This window comes from Micromesistius poutassou, assembly GCF_964030765.1.
Source record: "Micromesistius poutassou genome assembly, chromosome: 9".
Taxonomy (NCBI): Eukaryota; Metazoa; Chordata; class Actinopteri; order Gadiformes; family Gadidae; genus Micromesistius; species Micromesistius poutassou.
The window spans coordinates 8,953,256-8,971,044 of NC_140279.1; the positions used below are offsets into that span (position 1 = coordinate 8,953,256).

A 17,789-nucleotide genomic window follows, 5' to 3' on the forward strand; every position below is an offset into this window, starting at 1 on the left:
TTCCGGAATTAGCTTCTGCCTATCCTACAAAGCAATGTGATGCAGATGCATTGACATGAGGATGTTTTTCCAACAGGCAGAGAAGGACAATAATCAAAATAACCTATTCCTGCAAGATAATTAAAAAGAAAATTCTTTAGGTACTGATCTGTGAGAGCCTGTTGCCTTCCTGTTCCTTCCTCACTATATTTTTGGCCCAAGCAACCATTGATAATCATTACTTCCTGTTTGCTCATGTTATTGATTGTCAACTGAAGAGATATCGATTGAAGAGACAAGGGTCTATTCAAAGTACCTTAGTTTCAAGCCTGATGTTTCAGTGCCTGATGTTGAGTAATGTTTAGTTAGTGGGGATTTATATTTGCTCTGTTCCTGTGTAGGGTGTTCCTGGTTCTGTTGGCAAGGTCGGGCCTAAAGGAAGACAGGTAAAGATACAGGGAACAATATGTATGCACTCACAACACATATGGGGTCACATCTGGGGCACATCAGTGAGGGCTCAGTACCGTTCAGAGCCCCAGAGCACCCTGAACGTGTAGGGGTGTTTTCTCTATGTTGTATAACTTAAAAGCAGTTGTTTTGCTTATTTAATGAATTTGATGTATGATGATTCTTGATTCTTTGACTATAAGTTATATATTCATTGTTCAATACACTTACTCTCGCTTTGGTCGCACAGTTTGTCGCTTTGGACAAACTGTCTGCTAAATATAAAGAATGTAATGTAATGGATGGCCGGTGTTGTTCTTATTTTCGTTAATAGTTAATAGTGGAGATGGGGCAAGATGAATAGAATAAGAGCTCAGTAGGGTGCTACAGATTGATATACACACACACACACACACACACACACACACACACACACACACACACACACACACACACACACACACACACACACACACACACACACACACACACACACACATTATTTCAATTATAAAAGTGGCCTTAAGTAGCTTTGCAGTGCCAAACAGGCAGTATTCTACTGCAGTGATTTACAAAAATACTTAAAGGTGTCATTGCATAGTTTTTTCATTAATATTGCAGTGTTCACTTGTAGCAATGAATGCCGTGTGAGTTGGTTTTGGTGAAAAAAATGTTGTGGTGCTCCTGTTTCACACTGTTCTAGTGTGGTGGAGGAGGTGGGCGGGAAGGAACGACATAATTTTGGCTCTTACTCACGACATGCAAATGCCTCGCCTCTGATTGGCTAACAGCACTGTCTGTCACAGTAATAAATAAAACCAATTAAACTTCCAGAGCGACTCAGAGAGAGGGACAAGGAGAGAGAGACAGAGAGAGGGAGAACAAGAGAGAGACAGAGAGAGGAGGAAGGAGAGAGAGACAGAGAGAGAGAGAGAGAGAACCACTGCGCCCCTTGGGGTTTCTGGTTGATTGAATACAGAAAGAAAACTTCCACGGTGCCCCGGCCACTGTGCACCCCGACCGCTGTGCACCCCGACCGCTGTGCACCCCGGCCGCTGTGCACCCCGGCCGCTGTGCACCCCGGCCGCTGTGCACCCCGGCCGCTGTGCACCCCGACCGCTGTGCACCCCGGCCGCTGTGCACCCCGGCCGCTGTGCTCCCCGGCCGCTGTGCACCCCGACCGCTGTGCACCCCGGCCGCTGTGCACCCCGGCCGCTGTGCTCCCCGGCCGCTGTGCTCCCCGGCTGCTGTGCCCGTCCGTGTAAATGTTGAAATAGTGGTAATGTCCAATCCAATCAATACTTCCTCAACTCTTCTTTCTTGGCCAAGAGATGCAATGTTGATATGTTATCTCCACAAATAGTACAGGCACAAACTCAATACTGCCTTCCTGTGGGCCGTCACAAGCCAAAGTTGGCGAGGCCATGAATACTAATTCACCAAATGACGTCAGTTTGGTGAGGCTTTTCTGATTCGCTCGTTTATGCGTATTTTCTTTCATTTGCTAATGCAGGCAATCGAGGTATCATATGTAACATTTTCATGTTATGCATGCATATGTAACTCTGAGTGACCTATCGTATTTCAAAAGGAACAAGTACTAAACAGTTTCTCGGGGAATGAAAAATTAAAAAAAAATTCAAGATTAAATCACAACCAGCCATTTTGAAGCCAATCAGCGATTTAATTAATGCCGAAACCCGGCAGTCCAGTTGAAGACATTTATGCAATGGATTCATTCATATAATTGTATTGATGTTTTTGACTGTGTGTTCCCCATCCAGGGTGTAGTAGGTGGTGTAGGGGAGAGGGGCCCTCCTGGACCTGATGGGAATGAGGTTAGTCAAATTGTTATCAATCCTAGTCCTTATCCATCTTTCTCTACCATGGCCACTATGACTCAATTAAAATGATAAACCATGCCCTCGTAAATCATTGGCCCATGTCCTGGAAAACATTAACTCATACACTCATTGGGCATTGAAAATGTTTTGCAAAGAAAAATATGCCAAATAATGAATAATTAATTGCTTTATCCTCTCATCATCATCCAAAGAGCAGATTATGCAAATCCACTTTACCTGCTATTTACCATGCTATTTTTTCATGTTATTTATCACCCCCCTTCTCTTACAACTATTCCCCCTCCCTCTCGCCCTTATGTAACTTAAGATGAAATCAAACAAAGCAGCCTGTTACCATTTAGGGCCATTGCTGAAATGATACGTTAACTGGTCGAAAGGAAGGAAGAAAGAGGAAAAGGAAGAAAATCACTTGGTGAACTTGGATAGGCTTGAATCAGCCAGTTAGTGAGGAAATGTCTTTATTGGGCATGGCCATATGCTGCAAATGACCTGAGAAACATAACGTCTGGCTGCTTGTTCTGTCACATAAGGAAGTACTTTATTAAAAGACTGTTGTATGTGTACAACAGATGTATTGTACAAGGACAAGAGAAGACATATTTTTGGTTTTTGTAACAGTTACCTGGACAAGCTCTGCATTTTTCAAATTGAAAAAGCTTGTTGCTACCAGAAGTGCCCCAAGCACACTGCAACTTTTATATATTGGCAGAAACTGATGGCGAGGGGGATCAAGCCCTCTTAAATCCTTAAGAGGGCTTGATCATAGAATAGCTGAGTTTAGGTAGAGTTTGTGCTTGAAGTGTAATTAATTAAGTAACCAACTGTTCACTGTGTTAACTTTCTGCTGTTTCACAGGGGCCTGTCGGTGGGACTGGAATCAGTGGCTTTCCTGGTCTCAGGGTGAGTATTTATTAGTTGTCTTCTGTTTAATTTTGAAATGATGTCCACCTGTACATAATAATTATGATTTAATATGACAAACATCCTTTTCAAACATTTCTGAATTAACCAACAAGGGTATTCTCTGTCCCTCCTGTCACTTCATTGTGTGTCTGCCAATCGGTTTCATTAGGTTCTCAAATTAAATCCATGTCTATGTACTAATGTACTAATGTACTGTACTAATTCTCAATGTATGGTATTTTTCAATTCATCAGGTTTCTTTTGGTTGGCCTATATCTATTTATCTATATAGATCTATCTTTCTATAGATCTATCTCTATCGATCTATCTATTGATCTATCTATCTCTCGCTCTCTCTCTATTCATCCCTCCCTCCCTCTCTCTCTCTCTCTCTCTCTCTCTCTCTATCTATCTATCTATCTATCTATCTATCTATCTATCTATCTATCTATCTATCTATCTATCTATCTATCTATCTATCTATCTATCTATCTATCTATCTATCTATCTATCTATCTATCTATCTATCTATCTATCTATCTATCTATATATATATATATATATATATATATATATATATATATATATATATATATGTAGTGATATATATGGGACGGTGACTACCACGTATTTGTAGCGCATTTATTCAGAACTGTTAAATCTCAGATGTCCTGTTATTGAAAAATAAAGCACCTCCAAGGAGATTTACTGACCGGTCAGTTGGGTGAGGAACAGAGATTCCGGGAGGGTGTGAAGGTTCTGAGGAGCTCTGTTGGATATAGCAGGGTGAGGGCGTAGAGGAACTTGTAGTTGAGAAGGAGGATCTGAATGCTGATAGGGACTTGCCAAGTGCTGCCAAGTGCTGCCAAGGTTTGGTGGGGGTAAGATCCCAGGCAGATGAGTTTTGTACATACAAGAACCCCATCCAGGATACATCTACATAGCCTAGATTTTATACATGTAAAAAATCAGCTGCCTGTCAGGCTTTTTGCTAAACTTCAGGGAACAAACAGAAATGGAAGAACAAATGGAGCATTTGGCTGGGTGTTAATGATGCCTATGTATTGGAAGTAGATACTCAGCATAGGGCATACTTGATATTGCGCTGCCATCAGGCAATATATAGTGTGTGATCATATTCCACAAGAAGCCAAGAATAGTTATTACACATTTGACATGGTTCTCTATGCATCGGCTGTTTCCACAAGTTTTAAACTGTAGACAGAAATATAGAAAGTGGTTTCATCAGTGGTTCCATCAGGAGCATGACTAGCCTGGCTATGGCCAGACCAAGCTCAATCGTAGATTGCACGTTGGTCTGGGGAAGCTGCTGTCATTTTATTCAGCACAAGAGGTGTGATCAACAGGCGGAGTTAAATTGACTCTCGTCATTGTGTTAAACCAGCCAATAGCGCGCCAGGGGGAAAAGCCAGCTTGGTGATTGGCTTCCGCAAAAACGTATCGAAACTAGAAAGAAATGTATTGCTCTTCTCAAGAACCTTCTGCAGGGCAAACTCAAATCGCCGGCAGAATGGGCGGGGCTACCCAGTCTAGAGCATGACATGAACATTTATGGGTTGTAGGGGCTAGCAGTGGTGGCAAGACGCATAGAAAGAAGCATAAAAAGTACCAGATTTAAAAAACAGTTAACAATGATGCTACTTTTGAAGAGATGTAGGCAGTGGTGGACAATTTGATCATATCAAATTGTATGTAACTAAACATCAAAGGCAGCCTATTTAGTAGTTGGATCATTTTATTTTGACTGGTATGTGAAAGGATGATTTGCTGTTGGCAATAAACGCATTTCAATCCTTTTGCTTATATACCTCAGCTCAGAGGTTTCCATTTCAACATTACAAAATCTCTGATATCTCACGTCGACTGAAGACTACAACTACCTGGAGACAGGAGAGACTGTGTTTCGTTCCCATCTCAATGACTTTAATTGTTAAATAACTTGTACATTCAATGATGCATCTATTATATCCCAGAAAGAAGCCCTTTTCCATTCCTTTCCTTGCCAGAATATCGTCTTTCCGAAACTTTTTTATATGAAGGTATTTCACTTAAAAATAAATAAATAAAAATAAATAGATCATGTTGGGAGCCTTTATAAGCCTTGAAAAAAATGTGTTCTTCTTTATTTTATTGTGTACTACGACAGTCTTATCTAATGACATGTCTAACCCTATCAGACAGAAATTAGCACAAATGTGTTAGAATGTTCGAAAAACAGAAATATCACTTTGTCATGTTTCTCATCAACCCAATGTTTGATTTAATTAGTGTTATCAAGATCTACGTGCATGTTCTGTAAACTGTTTGTCCCAAGTGAAGTGGTGCAGTGAGAGAGTGGAGTCTTCAGAGAAAAAGAGAACATTCTTTAGCGGCTCCAGATGAAACTAAGAGGGCTTAACGCCAGGGTGCTATTATGATGCAAGTTAAAGCTCAGCTCTTTCCTTTGCTGAATGTACACACTTCTAGTCCCCTTTCCATTTAAACAAGGAGTATGAGATGGTGTCCATTATTATCCATATATTTCCATTGAAAGGCAGCAGGGCAGATCATTGTCATGTGGTCTGCTTTGACTATAAAGGTTTTAATTACCACTCTACTGCTGTCTGATGAGATCATCAGACACAGAACAAATTGGAGAACAGCCCTGTTGGTGGTGCTTGCTAGCTGCTGGACTATGCAATATTGCCAAAGTTAAGCTTGCTAATTTTCTTTGAATTGCAAACAAAGTTTGATATTTAGTTCTAAATGTACCCACATATCAGCTCATAAAGAATTGTGCAGACCTTTTATTTAATACATGTATGAGAGAGTGTGTGTGCATTTGTCTGCTTCTTCTGGCGTATGTCCTTAGACCTTCAGCTCTGTCAATTAGACCACGTTCGCCAATCTGGGGCTGGTGTTTAGTTAAAATGTCTTCCATAGTTTGTAGAGGGTCTCCACACTCGCATTGGACACTGTCTGCGATTTCCCACTTCTGCATTGCTGCCCCAAAGCGTCCAACACCTGTCCTCAGGCGTTTGAGTGTTGTCTGCTGGCCAGGAACGTCCGTGGGGTCTTCAACTTAGTGATGTAGCCGAGATGGTTCCACTGACTTCCACTGGTCCCTCCATTTCGCCTCGACCCAGGCAGCCTTGGAGGTGTCGGCTGGTGTTGTGAGGAGCAGTTCTTGGGCGTGTTTGGCAAAGGAGCGCCGGGAACTGAGGCGCATGCGCTGTGGTGTCTCCTTGGCAATTTTGTGGAGGAGGTGGGACTCACTCGTCTGTGCCTTTCGAGCGAGAGGCAGCATGGCTCCTTCTCGCCTGACCTCTGCAAGAATGATTCCTCCGAGGACGAGCAATTGGTTGGAGTGGCTCGTGCCTTGGCCGTATCCAGGTGCTGAATGACAGTGTTCTGTAAAGCTTTACGCAAAGGTATGTTGGAAGGGCTGGTACTGTAGCCGAGTGTTGTCAACCATGTTGTTCATTTCAAGGGAGGCTTCTTTGTTGTAGAGGTGGAACATTGATGATACAGTCTTGTCACCACTATGCTTGAGGCGCCAGTTCTTCAGGTATGAAGACAGGATGTTCATGACTTCAGAGAGGCCCTCCTCTAGGGATTCCCAGGATGGCTTGCTCAGTAAGATGGCCAGGTCATCTGCATAGTCGTACTTCCTTGATTGTGTAGCAGGTAGGTCATGAATGTAGATGTTGAACAGCATAGGTGCCAGCACTGAGCCTTGTGGGACACTGTTCTTGAGCTTTCTCACCCTACTGCTTTGGCCGTTGCTGATGTGTAGCCGAAAGCTGCGGTTACTCAGCATGTCCATTATGAAGCTCACAATGTGCTTGTCTGGGGATGTTTCCAGAAGGTTTTTCATATGTAATCAGCGCAGCCAGACAGTGTCATATGCGGCTGTGAGGTCCAGGAAAATGGTGCCTGCCTTCTCTCCTGTCTGGATCTGTCCTCTATGTCTTGGCACAGGAGGGTCACCTGGTCTGGTTTTGACCTACTGCTTCGAAAGCCAGCTTGTTCTTTGGGCAGCTGGGGGTCGATCACTGGGTTGAGACGTGCCAGGATAAGACATTCGAGGAGCTTGTATGGAACGCAGAGCAATGAGATTGGCCGGTATCCCTTGGGGTCGTTGCTTGGCTTGTTTGGCTTCGGCAGGGCGATCAACTTGGCACGTGCCAGATCTTTGGCAGCTCTGAATGTTGGAGACATGTAGAGAGGAAGGAGCGCAGCTAGTTGGTTGCCTTCTTGCCTTAGTGTCTAATGTACTCAGATGGTTGATGCTGTCTACACCTGGTCCAGACGTTCGATGGCCTGTTTTATTACTGGTGTTGTGAAATCAGTGAAAAGGTTGGAATGAATCCTGGGGCCCTTAACAGCTCATGGACTCTCGCTAATGTTGTTCTTGAAAAGTCTGCATTAGGGAAGCGGCCATTACTCTTCAGGAGTGACACGATGGAGTTTGCGGTAATGGGGTTGTTCACCTTCCAGTCACCTTGTTCATGGTCTGCCACGCCCGGTGCCTAGAGTGTGTGAAGTCGATTGATTCCACAGTCTCTGTCCATCGGTGCCTCCGTTTCTCGTTTAGCCTGCAGAGTAGAGCGTCGCCATGGGGCCGAAGTAGTTTTCACATTTGTCATCCCAACAGGGAAGTAGGCTTTGCGCTTACTGCGTGGGATGTTCTTTTTGGCCAGCAGCATCTTGCAGTACGAGTCGTAGGCATCATTTAGGTTGTTGTGGCACAGGTGTGGTCGGCCAGCAGCTGCCTTGTTCACTAGTTTCGTGAAGCCTGCCCAGTTTGCCTTGTGGAAGTTCCACCTCTTGGCATCCCTCCCTTATACTGGTTGGAACAGGGATGGGATGGTGATGAGATACAGTCGATTCTGTGACCGGGGATACATGTCCAGGATGTGTCTGACAGGGAGTGGCTGGTTGTTGTTCCATTTTGCAAATGCCAGATCTGGAGGGTCGTCTCAGCAGTAGAGGCCAAGTCTACCAGGAAGTCACCATCAGTGCTGGAGCTACTGTAGCCCCATTCTGTATGATGGCTTTTGAAGACTCCAGCGTACCCGGCAGGGGCTGGGATATCTGGCAGCTATGATGGGCTTAGTCTACTTGGAGGTGGCTTGTAGATGTTGACGATAGTGTCTTGCACCTTCCTTATTTGTCATACACTTTCGGACATTCATATAGCTGACCAGGCCATATCATTGCGGACAAATGTAGCCATGCCACGTGTTTATTGGCAATGTTACCAGCCAGGGTATATACAGTAGGGACATTCAAGATATTCTTGTTTACAGCATGGTTCTCCTGCAATAGAATCACCGTCACATTGTTTCTGCTGGCTATATGTTCAAGGATGTTGGTTTTGACGATGATGAGGCAATCAGCGTTGGGCTAAAGTAGCGCTAACACTAGTGATGTGGTCTGCGGATGTTGTGAAGACATTGGTTTTGCTTAGGAGCATGCAATCTTGCAACTACTCTTAGCTACTTGTAGGGGAGGCCACGTAGAGGCTGCCTTCTTCCCGCCCTGCATTTGTCTGATCTTTTAGTGTGTTTCAATGCAGTTTTGCTCACTCACCCACTCTCATGTCATCATAATCATCATCATCACCTATACTTGGAAGCACATTCAATGAAGTCAGCCTCAGATCAACCGTTACCGCTGCAAAAACATGTTACTGTATCCGCCTAGCTCCAGGCAAAGTTACCATACACACGTCAATAGAGGGAATGCAGGCGTCGGCGAGAACAGCTAGGCCCAGGAACCAGAGCAGTTGAATGAATGTGTCAGCAGTTCTCCGCTTGAGGTTCTATCAGTGAGGAATGCAGTGTGTGCGTGTGTAAGATGATCATACTCATGCCAAAATCCTGTCTCTGAGCGGATGCAGCCATGTTTGATTAGAAGCAGTGAAACTGTCGCGACTTTTATTGTGTTTAAATGTAAAACTATGGAAATGGGATTTTGTGTTTGTTTGTGTGTTTGTGTATTTGTTTGTCATAATCCTACCTGATCCAATATTCTCTTCACAGGGGGACCCAGGGCCTGAGGGACTACGTGGATTTTCTGGCATGGTGGGACCTCAGGTAGGCAAACCCTCCTTCTCTCTCTCTCTCTCTCTCTCTCTCTCTGTCTATCTCTGTCTCTCTCAGTACGCTCAGTAATTGCTCCCCTCTTGTTCTCTCCCCTCCCTCCGTGCCAGGGCCCGATAGGGCAAGCTGGCCTGGCTGGATTGAAAGGTGATAAGGTGATCTAAATATTTATATTATTGTAGTGTATATGTGTGTAGTGTGATACTTTTACTTTCATGTATATAATTTTCATGTTTGATTTATTGGCAAGTCCTTATATATATATGAATGTGCTAAAGTATGTGTGGGGAGTGTGTGTGTTTGCATTGTGATAACTGTGGTGCTATAGCATTGTGTTATAATTCTGTGGGATCCTTTGCAACACAGGGTGAAGTGGGACAACGGGGTCAGCCAGGAGAGATTGGTTACCACGGCGACAAGGTATTGCCACGCACCTTCATACTGAGCCTCTCTACCTGTTTGTTCATTCATGCACCACTACCATTCGTAGTATTGGGCCAGAATACTCCAGTATACCAAATGACAAAAGTGTCCACCAAGTGGACTGACTGCTGTGTTCAGGACTGAACTGAATGTGTGTAGGACTGTACCGACTGCAGGTTTCAGCACTGTACTGACTGCCCTGTGTGGTTTAGGGGTCTGCTGGTCTACCTGGCCCTGCTGGTCCACGAGGGAATGCAGGACCCACGGTAGGTCTGAGGCAATGAGTGTCATCTGTGTTTTAGTACGCACACAGGTGTGTGTTGATGCCCTGCACATATGTGGGTTGATGTCTTAGATGTGTGTGTGTGTGTGTGGGGGGGTGGTGAATTATGAAACATAAGTGTGTGTGTGTATGTGTTTGAATTTTGCTTGCTTATGTCTTTGTGTGTGTAGATTTGTGTCTTTGGGTGGGTGTGTGTGTGTGTGTGTGTGTGTGTGTTAGGCGTGTGTTCGATCCTCAAACCCAAAAAAATCCCGTAAACCCAAACAAATGTAGGCACATTCACAACAAATCAGTTGTGTTTTGCATTACCTTTGTATGCAAACGTCCATAGTGAGGAAAAATGGCACTGTGAATATGAACCTAAATACCCTCAATCTGGCAATCTGGGCCCCGTTTCCTGATAACAATGGAGCCACACTCGTACGATCATTCTTACGAAGGATCTTTCGATGCTTCGTAAAAAATTTTAGAGCGTTTCCCGAAGCTCCTCTTAACATGAACGCACGTGCACTGCTCTGATGACTTTCATAGGCTTGTAGCTGTCCACTGACACGGTGCTGAAATGGGCTCTGTAGGAGGGGGAGACGCAAGAATGTTGTATGATTAAACTATATTTTGTGGCAGCAAATAAATATCTCCCGATCAAGGCCAACAGCAGAGTAGCCTACGAAAAGAATAGACTAATATGAATGCTACAAATATTAAAACACAATTGATTAGGCCTAGGCCGACATATGCTATATCAGTCCTAATCCTGAACGCACCGTGCGTACATTTTTTCATGGCATTTTCCTCCATGAAATAATTCCATATTAGAAAAATAAAAAGTGTGTCTGTGTGACAACTATAGCATTTATCTAAATGTGCTGATTTCTGAAACATGCTTTGCTCTGCAAAGAGGGCAGACTTTCTCTGATTCTGCATAAGGTTTCATTAATTGGTGCGCACTCTCTAGTCTAGAATCTTTGGTGTAAACATAAAAAATGCAACGTTCCATTAATTCATTATCATTCAAACGCAGAGGCAGTGACACAGATATTGCTGTTGCTGGTCTAGATCCTGCCCATATTGTTGGTGCGGGCAATGTAAGCCGGAAAGGCACGCATTGCAGCACAGTTTCCCGAAGCACTCTACGTTCACTGCAGAAACCACGCTCTCAACTTGGCGTTTGTGCACTCCACTAAGGTCAGGGACTAACTGTCTAGACACGGTCCAATAGAACTTCATCACAGCCTCACCGAAGCGCCTACAGTGCTTTATGGTAAACAATCGCAACCAAAAACGCCTGCAGAAATTCTCAGACACTCGCTGGTCTCTGCATGATTCATGTAGCCTACAGTATGTCTTCTGTCATTTATCAATATGAGGACATTTTAACCACGATGATTGAATTAAAATCAGAGGGAGACAGCAAGTGCAGCTCGCAAACGACCTCCCACACAAGCAATGGAATCATTTGATTTTATTATATGCCTTGTGATAGGGTTGCCTTGTGACGTGGCGTTTGATCGGTACATTTATTTTTGGAATTTTAAATTGCTGCAATAAATTATATTTTTGTTGACTTCTAACATGTCTCTGTCTTTGCTGTTTAAATCTAACAGTAGTCTACGAGTAATATATCGACAGTAACCACTGTTTTTGGGGTATTGCGAAATTTCGCCAGCTGGACATTCAGTGGTATTGGATGACGTGTTTTGATAAAACACATCCAATACCACGGAATGTCCAGCTGGTGACTCCACTGAGGCTATAGTAAAGATTCTCTTAGCGCTCTACGAGTGCCCCTGGAGCCCTCGTTAGCTACGAGGGTTTTAACAACGTTTGTTACACAACGATGCTTTCGGGAAACGGTGTGAAAACTCTACGATGCTCGTACAATGAACTTTACGAACCACGTAGGCTAACGATGCTTTCGGGAAACGGGGCCCTGGTGGTATCCAGGTGTAAACAAACAAACTCCATTTAAGGCGGAACATGAAGGGTTTTGTAACTGGTTGATGCTTCATTTGTTAGGCCTCAGTCATCAGTCATCAGTCATGCTCACAACTTGCATGGCAAACCATGGCACCTGGCACTGCCAAGCAAACACACTGAAGTAATGCAACGTGACCACGATGATGATTATGAGGATTTATCTAGTTGACACTGTGTGTATGTACGCAGCTCTCAGCGCATCACATCCAAAAATAACAATATAGAAATTCTATAGTCTTGGATAACCAGAGAGAGAGAGCAAGGAATGAGCAAGGGCACAAAAAAGACTGAAACTAGATCTGACTAGGTGATTTGTTTTGTTTTGATGTTTCTCCACTGGCGGCTTCCAACAGGGTAGACTGGGTGAGATCGGATTAGAGGGACCACCTGGGCCATCGGGACCAAAGGTGAGACATTGGGTTACAACACCCCACCGGTCGATACCCCTGCCTGAACGTGGGAGTACAACTTTCGGTCACATGTAACTGTATACAACAGGGATTCCCAAAGTGTGGTACGCGCACCCCCAGGGGTACGTGAGCAGCTACCAGGGGGTGTGCGAGATGAAAAATGTAATGGCGGTCTGGTGTAATATTACCTTGTTTTTATTTATTTTATCTGTTTCGGAGCCTATTCTCTTTAATGTTGTTTGTAGCTTCATTGCAATTTAATTCAATGTACTGTCGTTCTAATTTCCATAACCGTTGGGTTATGATTAGGGTTGTGCCGATGGACACCCCCCACCCCCGGCGACTCAATTTTAAATTTTCGTTTCCAAATATTGGAAATGGATGGATTTAAAAACGAAAACATCTCTTTTTGTGTGTGTGTGTTAAATTAAATGGTTTTATATCTTAAACAAATTCCATTGCAAATAGGAGGCGCGCAGCATCAATATTCTAACTAAAAAAAGTAAGTCGGCCAACGCAGACACATTTTGCAGATTGTAAATTAACATGAGACATTGTAAATGTTCACAATCCTGCTCTATGCTCTGTGATATTTTGTTTATCATCATTTCTATTAACTTCTGCGAGGCGCATAAAGTGGTCATGTAGATCGGTCGTCTGCCCGTCTATTGCGCGTATCACACATGAACAGATCTTGCACACAACGTCAGTCGTGTCCCTTGGCTGTCCTATTTGTTGATGTTGTTATTGTCATGCGTGTTCTGGTTATTTGCGCATGATTAAACATGAGTCTTTATATGGCGATAAAACAAAGCTTTGTTTTTTTTTCCTTCTTTTTGAAGTGGGGATTGGGGGTGCGCCAACCCGGTTGGGACGTAGAAGGGGGTGCGCAGGGAAAAAAGTCTGGGAACCGCTGGTATACAAGATGAGCCTGATTTACAGCAGCAATACATTTAAAAAGGTCAACTGAGCAGTTTTGAAAGTTCTTGGAAGGTATCCCAGATTGCCAAGCAGTCCCAGATGCAGGTAGACTCAAAGGCTGAGATGTACACTATACTCCCTTAATCAATGTTGTGGGTTGTATACATAAAATGTTTGCAAATGTAAGGATAAATTATGAAGAAATAACTACATCGACATGGCATCCTGAAGAATTCATTGGTCATAGTGGGATCACTTTATACTGACCTTTCCCTATCTATTATCTTCCTAGAATTAGAGAAACGATACATCCAAATATGCTTATGTATGCGAAAGAGATCTAGTCTGTATGACAAACCTGAATGTTTTGTGTAGATTATCACAATTATCACACAATAGTAGCTATAATAGATTATTAATTGATGCCAATTTAACTTCAGCACTTCAGTACTTACAGTTATTATTATGGGTCATGTCAACTTAAAATTCCTTCCCTTTCTCTCCCCTTTATTCCTCTTCCACTGTTTATTCCTCAGGGTTTTCCGGGGGATATTGGAATACCAGGGCCAAATGGCCCACCTGGACCAAAGGTAAGCACTGTATGGAAAACTGTAAGGTGACAGAAAACATGTTGTTGTTGAAGTTTTAAGTAAAATTAAGTGTCACACAGGAAATTGAACCCAAAATTGGCCACTTAAAGATGATGTGCTTTTCATCCATTGATGAAGAATAACTTATGTAATGTCTTGACAGCAGCAAGTATTTGGTTTAATTTTAAAGCATGATCAGGGGAAGATACAGGCAGTAATTTACCAAGCTTATATTCAATGAGACAATGGGTGTTCATGATTATTATAAGGAAACATTCAAATCATGGGCAGTAACAACATGGAAACAAAGGGAGTGACCATTGTGGCGTGTTAAGGATTGGCCATAACCCTCTCCCATGACAGGAGAGACCAAGTTAATTTGCAATACACTATGGGGGGAGTGGACCCAACTGTAAGGCTGCAAGACAGTTAAAGGAATCAACAAAACAGATGAGTCAGTAGATTGGCATGGCCTCAGAATCAGACTTCGTGGCTACAGTGGCAATGCAAATACAAACTTAGTAACACCTTTCAATTAAAGAGGAAGCAAGACCTCTCTAGGTCAAAGGAGAATGCATACAAATGCATTTTCAATTGACTACTAATTGTAAAGACAAGGTTTAAATAATTTGAATATAATCTTATATTATAGTTAAGATTATTATTTCCACAACATCTAACCATGCATCACAACTATTCCTCTACCCCTCCATCCAATCTTCCATAATCCCCCTACTCGTACATCATCCATCCATCAACACACCAATCCACCCATCTATCCATCTAACCACCCATCTAACCACCCATCCACCCATCCATCTACCCATCCACCCATCCACTCATTCACCCATCTATCCACCCATTCATCCATCCACCAACACACCAATCCACCCATCTATCCATCTATAGATATCTCTATTCATCTACTCATCGACCCATGCATTAAACCATGCTTCTTCTTTCCTTTAGGGTTTACAGGGTTCCATTGGGCCCCAGGGGCCACCAGGGCCGAAAGGAAACGAGGTGAGGCCTGTTCCTCACTCACCTTGATTGAGCATATCTAGTGCGAAAGTTTGTCCCACTCAAATCAAATAATCCTTCTAGGATATGTGGTCTTTTTTGTCACCGGCCACGCCCATTTTGATAATTGGAAATGTGTGGATGTCATCTTGTTCAGAATTTAATTCTGAACAACTTTTGTATTGGACTCAAGATCATAGGAGTCAATCTTGAGGTTGATATAAGCATTTAAAAGTCTTTACACGTTTTTTAAGACACACCTTTTTAGAAGTGAATGGCTACTGAGGGCTTTCATTTTTGGGGTACAGACTTCCCTTATAGTCAGATGGAAGACATTGGTCTATAGATATTACATGCAAAGGGATTTTTGTCTAAGTCAAAAATCTAGCATCCTTGGAATTTAGTGTTTTTAACAAAATTCTAAATGGTGGAAAATCGACCAGACACACACAGTGTGTGTGTGTGTGTGTGTGTGTGTGTGTGTCGGTAACTAACCTACACTAACTAACTAACTAACCACTAACGGGTTAGTGTGTTCACTGTGTGCTCTGTGTGTTTCACTAATTCACAGTTGGGTTAAATGCAGAGACCAAATTCTTTGTTTGTGTGAGCATACTTGGCCAAAAAAGCTGATTTACATTATACTTCTGCAGGGCGATGAAGGACCATTTGGCTCACTTGGAAGTCCTGGAGGCACTGTAAGTATTTGATATATACATCCACCTTTAGCCAAACAACCACACACATTCACACTGTTTGGCTCAAACACAAAACAAGCAGTGTCTCTGACCAACCCAGTCGCTGGAAGAACACACAGCTATATGAACGTTTCTGCAGATCACGGATACGTTGAACGTTTCTTACCAAAAATACTTTTTGTATCAACGTAGAGTGTTTTTTTAAATGCTCAAGGTGATTTTGATGCGCTTTTGGTGTTTTGGGGACATATAATCAGGGTAGGCTATTTCTGATAATGGAATAACCTTAATTATATATATTTTTACAACCAACATTGATTTAGACAATGAATGTTTATTTGACACATTCATGATTTAACATTTTCATTTATTACGTCCAACGGAACGCAGTTAAGCCAGTACCTGTACTATGGGAACATACAATTTAAGATCATGACCGGGGTCCAATGATCAATAAACTTAAGGGGACATACACACATTAGCGGAAAATACATACACACAAAAACACAAACACACATACACAGAAGGAGAGATTGATCAGATAGATAGAGAGCTGTGTATCAAAATAAGTTTTTGTTGCTGCCTAGTTTTCATATCATGACATGCTAATCAAACACTAGCAAACTAAATCTTCATCCCAAAAGAATAAGAGTTAATCTTCTAGCTAGTGTACTTTGAAAATGTATCCCAACTTAAGAGCATATTATGAGTTAGCTATTCATTTTACTGATGGGTAAAAGTTGATACATTTAAATTCTTTGGGCTTAGTTTTTTTTATTTTTAGGCGTCATATTGATTTTATTAGAAATAAAATAAATACTAGTCTCTGAATACTGTAAATGAATTGTTTCAAGTGTAAAGCCCCATTATAACATTGGAATAATTTGAATAGCTCATTCAGATCGATTATTTATTTTAATGACCTCAAGGCTTCTCTGCTTGTTCACCCTAAATCTACTTGTTCTTTTTTTGATTGTATATACCTTCACTTTAAATGTTTAAGTAGACATGTTATTAGACATGTTATTTGGTCTGTGCATTTAATTAATTTATCTATCCTTTTTTGTATGGATAACACACACGTAAAATATGTATTAGGTATGGCGTGGAATGGTGGAACAGACCTTATGTGCATGACTGCATGTCCTTGTTGATGTAACTATGTAGATTGTTTTATGTTGTGTAAATGGCTATTGATTTCCATTTTGTGCCTTAGGACCCCATTGAAAACAAGATGCTGCATATCAAGGGGTTTATCCTTTTATTAAATTTCTTAATAAATATAGTCTACTATCTTCCATCTACTCACACACTTAATAGTATGGTTGATAATTGAGATAATTTAAATTGATATAAACTAACTCTGACATTCCATCTTCATAAATAATAACTATTCATCTGGTTTTCCATTTCTCATTCCTTAAATATGCCTTCATCTTGCCTTGATCATTGCACTCAACAACAAAAATAGTCAATACACTGAGGATGAGGAATGACCTCTTACACAGTAGGGGTCATTGCCTCTGTGGCACTTTGGGAAGTGCTGTTCTGTCTGGTGTGAATGATTGGACCTTGAGGCTACAGGTTTGACTGCATTCTGTTGGACGTGTAAAATACAGTTTGAATCAAATCAAAACTAAAAAATACTATAAGGTTGGGCAGTATTAATGAGTATGTGTTCCAAATTCTGTTCCAAAATTAATGAATTTCGTCTAGGGGCTTATGGATTGGGTTTTCAATTTTTTTCAAGGTTTTCCAAAACTTTCAAGGTACAGCAAAATCTATCCTGACGGACATTATGTGTCCTTTTGGTTCATTCAAGTTTCAATTATTTTTTATAAAACGGGGAGGCTCACAGCCGCATAGATTTGACTACTAGTTATAGTGCCCCCTGTGTTCATAGCTGGTCAAAACCTTTTAGAGACCTCCGTACATGCTCTACATATGCTAATTTAATTTGACAACTCTCAGGTGTTGAGGTTTGGAGTTGTTGATTTTAGCATTTTTGCCCCATTCACTTTCCATTTTAAATATTAATATTTTAAATATGAATAAAAAAAAACTCTGCATGGGTTGGTCTAAAAAAAAATAATAATAATAATAAAAGTAGATGCTCACTGCATTGATATATGCCCGACTGTTTGGTAGGGGTTTGGTGCAAAT

At 42.0% G+C, this 17,789-nt stretch overlaps 1 protein-coding gene across 1 annotated transcript in view; it reads left to right on the forward strand.

The window, feature by feature from the left end:
- The window catches only part of col24a1 (collagen type XXIV alpha 1), a gene marked incomplete at its 5' end in the record, with an annotated part of 91,777 nt that overhangs the window by 21,855 nt on the left and 52,133 nt on the right, over positions 1–17,789 (forward strand). The window contains 12 exons of the mRNA XM_084473560.1: positions 381–425; positions 1,409–1,708; positions 2,214–2,267; positions 3,150–3,194; positions 9,245–9,298; positions 9,415–9,459; positions 9,671–9,724; positions 9,940–9,993; positions 12,341–12,394; positions 13,855–13,908; positions 14,878–14,931; positions 15,582–15,626. Coding sequence (XP_084329686.1) covers positions 381–425; positions 1,409–1,708; positions 2,214–2,267; positions 3,150–3,194; positions 9,245–9,298; positions 9,415–9,459; positions 9,671–9,724; positions 9,940–9,993; positions 12,341–12,394; positions 13,855–13,908; positions 14,878–14,931; positions 15,582–15,626 — 858 coding nt within the window. The remainder of the gene's footprint in view (positions 1–380; positions 426–1,408; positions 1,709–2,213; positions 2,268–3,149; positions 3,195–9,244; positions 9,299–9,414; positions 9,460–9,670; positions 9,725–9,939; positions 9,994–12,340; positions 12,395–13,854; positions 13,909–14,877; positions 14,932–15,581; positions 15,627–17,789) is intronic.